This window comes from Acanthisitta chloris, unplaced genomic scaffold (genome assembly GCF_000695815.1).
Source record: "Acanthisitta chloris isolate BGI_N310 unplaced genomic scaffold, ASM69581v1 scaffold28204, whole genome shotgun sequence".
NCBI classification, from domain to species: Eukaryota; Metazoa; Chordata; class Aves; order Passeriformes; family Acanthisittidae; genus Acanthisitta; species Acanthisitta chloris.
This window is the reverse complement of record NW_008669193.1, coordinates 18752-25789: the sequence shown is the minus strand read 5'-3', so window position 1 is coordinate 25789 and position 7038 is coordinate 18752. Positions and strand designations below refer to the sequence as shown.

At 41.3% G+C, this 7038-nt stretch overlaps 1 protein-coding gene across 1 annotated transcript in view; it reads left to right on the top strand.

Moving 5' to 3' along the window:
• VAPB (VAMP (vesicle-associated membrane protein)-associated protein B and C) overlaps window positions 1-7038 on the top strand; it is a gene marked incomplete at its 5' end in the record, with an annotated part of 15041 nt that overhangs the window by 3686 nt on the left and 4317 nt on the right. Inside the window, 2 exons of the mRNA XM_009073234.1 lie at window positions 4177-4280; window positions 6527-6607. Of these exons, the coding sequence (XP_009071482.1) occupies window positions 4177-4280; window positions 6527-6607 (185 nt within the window). The remainder of the gene's footprint in view (window positions 1-4176; window positions 4281-6526; window positions 6608-7038) is intronic.

The window sequence follows — 7038 nt, the reverse complement described above, 5'->3', positions numbered from 1 at the left end:
CTGCTGAAGAGAGCAGTCTGAACACGCTGCCTAAAAATGGGGAGAGGCTGACGTTACCCTTAGGTTCCTGTCATATATCCTTGGGGGGAATTTTTAGTCTTTTGTAGGCTTGCTGACTTTGAGAAGGCAGTTTGCATTGCCTTCAGCAGGGATGGAGCTGCAGCCCTGTGCTCTTCAGTGTCACCCATTCCCTCAGGCACCAGTCCTGTCCCATCCACTGCATCCCCAAACTCTGCATCACTCTGTTCCCATGGACATCCCAGGGCTCTGTAGCCACTGCCAAGTTTTGGGTTGGTTTTGCCCACTTATTTCAAAAGATTCTATCTTGTTTTTCACAGATTCAACACTTTAGTATTGAAATATTTACAGACATTTTATTTATGGGACAAACTTGGAGTGGTGCAATGGAATCTGCCTGTTTCTGTAGATATGAGTGTCCTTGCTCACCTGTGGCAGAGCTGATCAAATTGCACAGTGATCCTGAGGTTTGCCCCTGTAACTGGTTAGGGTGTTTTATGGAAAGGTGACATAAAGGGGTAGATTTGATCCATCCAAACTGTGAAGAATTCCATGCCGTTTGGGAAAACAAGAGATAAAGCTAAAGGGGTGTTTTATGGAAAGGTGACATAAAGTGGTAGATTTGATCCATCCAAACCGTGAAGAATTCCATGCCATTTGGAAAAACGATGGATAAAGCTTAAAAAAAAATAGATTCACAGACTTGAGTGAGCTGCTTAAGAATGAACAGGGATGTGGTGGATGGAAATGTAACAGCAGGAAGTTACCAGTGACGTTTCTTGAGAATGATTCTTGGTGCTAATCTTGTTTAATGCTTTTACAAGCAATTCTGGCACAAAGAGCACACTAAAACCCTGATGATGATGTAAAGTTGGGAGGCTGAAGATATGCAGCAGAACTAGATGTCCTTGAAGGCTACAGTAAGAGAAACAGAGGATGAGTTACATCAGAAAAACTGTAAAATTACATATTTGGAGAATAAAATCCTCTTGCTGTAATTGCAGGTTTGTTAAATGGAGGGACCTGAGTAGGGTGACCACACATAGTGTGGCTGTGGATAAGGTCAACATAGTGTGTGCAAACAGGCAGGATCAGGGAAGAGGTAAGAGAGTACAAGTGCTGTGGTTCAAGGCACTAGTAAAATTTCCTGAGTGTATAATTAGAGTCGCTCATGTGGAGGAGTTGAGGCCAGAACAGGTGCAGAGAATGAATGGGGAGCCTGACCTGGACAGAACCCACTGAGCGTGGCCTACTTAGTGTACCAAAAGGCCAAGAGTTGTGATTGATGTCTTGAAGTGCATCAGAAGTAAATTACTCTTCCCCTCCTCTGATATTTAGGTGTAAGGGCAGTATTGGTTCAGGACCAAGTAAACAGACCATTAATAAATTGAGATGGAAACTAGAGGAAGGTTGATGACTATCTGAGCTGGGACTTTTCTGTTCCTTCTGCTCTTGGAAGGGAAAGCTAGATCCTAGCAGGTGTTAAAGGTAGAGTTGTGCCTCCTTCCATGTTCCTTGAGAAGACAGGTTTGCTCTAGAAAAAGCAGAAGAGTTTCATGCTTCTGGCATTGCCACTAACTTTGCCAGTAAACTGTTGTAGAGAAAAGAACATATGGGTGCCTCTCCTTGACTGTCCACAGAGAGCGTTGAGTCAAATATGGGAGGGATAGAGGAATGTGTGAGTCATCTGATGTCCATTGCTTTAGAAACACTTCAGAACAGGATGTACATGAGGTCAGGCCTTCACGTTTGAATTTTGAGAGGGACAGGTGGGTTAACATACAACTCGTGTTACTCCTTCTTCCATTGATCTCTCAGTGACTCTGCAGTTTTTGCTTGTGGTGGAACTCTGCTGGTGCTTCAGCTGTAGGGTGAGCAGTTTAGGAAGTGGTTGAGGGAATGTCTCTGCCTGATGGATGCTGGTGCTAGTAAACTTGAGGATGATATTAATAATTTTGTTTCCTGGAACTCTGAGTTCTGCTGAAAGCTGAACCTTCTGACCAGCAGAGATGACTGATGTGATAAGGCATTTTGTAGGAACACCCTCTTCACACAGCTTTTGCATAAGGTATGGAAATTCCATTCAAAACAAAGGAGCCACATCCCCAGCAGCAAATTTTCCTGCAGTTAGAGCCCTTCCATGGAACTGATCTTTCTCAGAAACCCCCATAGTATGCAAATAAATGCTGAAATGGTTTGGTTTCCTCTTGAACAAAGTGCATCTTTTTGAGCTTCCCATCTGGCTTACGAGGCATTTGCTGAATAATTTGTGTCAATGTGGCTTTCATGTATTGATCTAAAAATACAAGTGCTAACAACGTTGGTACTGTCAGGCCCTCCCTGGCTCTCGTGGCTCAGTGAATGGAGCTCAGAGCAGTGATGGTTTGGCATTCAGGATTGGCTCCAGCACCAGCACTTGGGAAATAATGATTTTCAAATGAGCTCAGAGTTGCACTCAGTGAACTGACAAACCCACAATCTGTAGAAGTTCCATAAACAGGGGATAGTTTTGACTATCCAGTTGGATCTTATACATTATGTAGATTTGAAGTGTCTACTACTACAGGGGAGAGAAAAAATGCTGCTGCTTTTCAGTGGTGTGTCAGGCAGTGCTGGAATACTTGTGTTTTCACAGTGGAGAACAGTTTTAAAAGGAGCCTGTTAATTTGCAAACACTTATTTCTGGACTATGATTACTGCAAGGTGAGTCAAAAATGTAGACTAATCATTTTTAAAGCGCCTCAGCTGAGAGGATTTATTGTGTTCCTTCTGTTGAGGCTCTCCAAGGCATGTGGCTGTTGATGGGCACAGATTGTGTGTGTAATAAAGATGGCACAGCCATAACATCCTCTGCTCATTGAGGGAGGCAAATCGGTTGGACTTGCCTTCATTTGTCGTAAATGAGATCTCTGGATATTGCATTTATACGACAAACCCCTGCAATTAGTGCCCATGAATTTGGGCACATAATGTTAATAGCACCAGTACTTGAAAGTAATCCTAATTCTTGAACTGCTTCTGTTCTTAGTGATACAACTGAGGGACTGAAGGAAGCTCATTGGCCATAAAATGTGGATTTTTAAACCATAGACCATTCTTTATGTTAGCAGTATTTGCAAGCATCATTTCTATTTGAGGGAGTGGTGGCTCTTTGCAACATCTGATAACATGTTTGTGTAAGCTGTTTTGCTTATTTTCACATGGTGAAGCCAAACCCTTGTTTGTTTATGTCACAGCAGGTGAATATCCAGGTGTCACTTGCAAATGTGACTAAAGAATATTCCATGTAAATCAGATACCTAACTGTCCCTCTTCAGGTTACTTTAACGTGGTAGTTCTGTTCCCCAAAAGAAAAGACATGAAAATCCTAATTTTGCATTGAAAAATGAAATAAAAGCACAGACACAGCCCCCAAACCTGCTGTTCCTTCCTCTCTGCCCCCTGAGCACAGTCATTTTCTGCATAGGTAATTCTGGGATGCTTTTCATGTTTGGATGGAGATAAATACATTCCTTGTATACCTTTCAGAGGTGAAGTTTATGTCTCGTTTAACTCTAAACTTCCAGCTATAAATTGGTAACAAACTTTCAGCAGTTTATTTTGGGAAGCAAAATACTTGTATGTGATAAAACAAATACCATGAGACTCGTCAACTCTGCAGAGGAAATTTCCATCCTGAGGCTTGAACCTCAAGTTTACAATGTTTGACTTTGCCTCTGTAGCTTTTCTGAGGAACCATCAGCAATACTTGTGCACAGCTCATCCAAATGCCAGTTTGCTTCTGCCCCAAGGCTGAGGGAGACAAAGAGTTGCTTTCTTTGAAAATTCTTCCCTCTGTCTCAGAAGATATGTAAATTACCCCATTTACTATAAATTACTATTGTTGTCTTGCCACACTTGTGTGCAGAATATTGTAGAGTGATCAGCATTTCCAGACTTCTCAGACAAAAGTCCAGACAGGCTGAAGAGGTTTGTTTCTCTTACCTTCTTTCACAGTGTTGGTTTGAAGTGAAGTTCCTGATCTCAGGTGCTGCTTTGGTCATAGCAACATACAACTTGAAACCAGTATAATGTTTGTGTTCCTCAAATCTGGTAACTAAATCATGACTCTGCATCAGAGCAATGTTAACCTAACGTGTTTTGGTTTTTTTCTTGCAGTGATGCTACAGCCTTTTGACTATGACCCTAATGAGAAAAGTAAACACAAGTTTATGGTTCAGTCTATGTTTGCTCCAGCTGATACTTCAGATATGGAAGCAGTAGTAAGTATTGAAATTCATTCAGATGGATTTCTTCCAAACTGTATCATTTTGTTAGTCCTTTTACTGTGCTGCTTCAGGGCTGGGGTCAAACCACACTGGAATGATCCTTGAAAGCTTTCCCAGATTCTCTGTGTAAGGTGTTTTCTGTTTATTCTGAGCCCAAGGAATCTTGCAGTGTAAGACAGTTGGGATCTGTGGTAGCTTCCTAAGAAGCTGCTGTCAGTAATGGGATGCCAAACTTTGAAACAAGTAGTTGTAGTTTTTTGCCATATATCCTTTTTTTTTTAAGAAAGGCTAACTTGAGCTATATATTCTAAGAATATGTAGAATATATTCTAAGTCTGTGGCATCTTGTATGTTTTATGCATCTACTCTGTCTTAAGTCTTCCCTTGAGCAGCTTCTTTCCCTGCAAGAAACAAGAGGATGATTTACAAGTGCTGTGTTTTTCTTTTTCCCTGCCTGTGTCTGCTGTGGCTTAGGTAAATGAAAGGCCCTCAGAGATTTTGACTTGTGGATTACAAGTGAGAGTGGCAGACGTATATAGGTACTGAGCCAGAGAAGGACAAAAGGTACATAAATAAGATGTCAGGTTACAGTAGGGCAGCCTGGAAAGGAGCAAACCAGTCTGTCAACTGCTGACTTTGCCTTACCAGCAAGATTTGCTGCTGCAAGAAGGCACAAGGAAGCTTCTCTAGTCCAGCTTTTGTTAGCTTGAGAGAATAGTCAGTAGCTATTAAGAGCACAGTGAACAAAGGGAACGGACCATGACTCTAAAGTGTGGAGCTGGTATGTGTGTGTTACTTAAAAAATGAAGTCAACCCCCAGAAAACTCAGAGTGCATCTCATGGCTTTTTTTACACTAGTCTTTACAGTATATGACTTCTTCTGAGTAGCTTTTTGAAGCTGGGACACTCTGTAGGGTTAATAACTTCCTGTCTGAAAAAGATTTATGGAACTATATTTGTTTAATGGCCTCAAAATAAGATCCAGTGGGAGAAACAGCAATAGCAATAAAACGTCTGCATCACTAGAAAGATAAGCCAGGCTGCCTTTCTTTGGAACTCTTTAATTTTTATGAGTTACTTTATACCATGAAAAATGTTATTCTGCTAGCAGAGAATGTTTTTTAGTACCTAGATGAGCCTTTCAGTTGTTCCAGAGCTCTCCAGACCGATACGAGTTCTTTTTCTGTACCACTCTGCTCAGTTCTCAGTTTTGTTGCCACTCTCCAAATCTCTTCCTATTCTGGATGAACAGGTGAGACCAGTTACAGGAGTACTATAAAGCTTTCAACACTTCACAGGCAGCCAACGAGCTCGAAATAGAATTCTGACTTCAGCCACAGAAGAGCTGAAGTACAAATCAGCTATTTCACATGAGTTAAATACTACTTCAGGTTGCTCAGGGGTTAGCCATAATTTGACACCTACTTGAGATATGCTGAGAATACCAAGCTACCAGGAGTATGCTCAGAGTGAAGAGAAGCACATGAGATCTCCAGGATATAAGTGCAGACACTTCTTGTATGTGACTACTGGGAATAAATCACTACTGGGAATAAATCTTCTCAGTTCAGGGTTACAGCTGGTACTGAGCAAAGATTTATAACTGTTAATCCCTATTAAAAATATTGCAAGGGAACTTGTTTATGGTTGACTCCCTAGTTGGAGGGGAGAGGAGGTGAGAGGGGAAGCTCTCTCTCTCAGTATGCAGCACATCTGTTGTTGTTCAGGCATTGATGCTGGAAAATTAAGGAGGGGGGAAACGAGGGGGAAGAACAGTCGTGTAGTTCATATCAGTTGGGAAGAAAAGCTCATGTGAAGTTTGAAAAGCTTAAATGGGAACTTCACCAGGCAAAGACTTGAGAACCAACACTGTGATTGGTTTGGGGGGTTGTTCTTTCCCTTTGTTTGGATTCACCTCTCCCTTTTTACCTTACCCAGGCCCATAGCTCCCCCTGTCTCTGCTAATTACTCTGACTCAGCTCCCAGTTCTCTCATAAATTACCTGTGGAAGTTTCAGACTACTTAGAATGATTTACTTCATAATATCTGCTCTGTCTTTACAGTGCACTCAGTTACATATTTGCTTTCATTTTTCATTTTTCATGGGTGATGGTAGCATGAGAAACACCTGTGGGTTTTTTCCTGCGTAAGATGATGGGGTTTGTTTACAGAACACACTGCATTTACCTTCTGCCTTGTACCAATGTGTGTAATGTTAAACTAATATTAAATTATTCCAGTGGAAAGAAGCAAAGCCAGAAGAACTCATGGATTCGAAACTTAGGTGTGTGTTTGAGCTACCAGCAGAAAATGATAAGCCTGTGAGTATTTTCAGATGCATATTGAGTGTATTAACTTAATACCACAGTAAATCCTGTAAAAATGGCATGTTTACACAGACAGCTCTATCAGCAACAGACAGAACCTTCTGTCTCACTGCCTGGATGGCATCACCCTCTGAAAACACAGTATAAACTATTTCAAATCTTGGTAATCCTTAGTGTAACTTGCAGCTTATTTGAACAATGTAAGTGCAACACTAGCACAAGTATTAACTTAATACCACAGTAAATCCTGTAAAAATGGCATGTTTACACAGACAGCTCTATCAGCAACAGACAGAACCTTCTGTCTCACTGCCTGGATGGCATCACCCTCTGAAAACACAGTATAAACTATTTCAAATCTTGGTAATCCTTAGTGTAACTTGCAGCTTATTTGAACAATGTAAGTGCAACACTAGCACAATCTT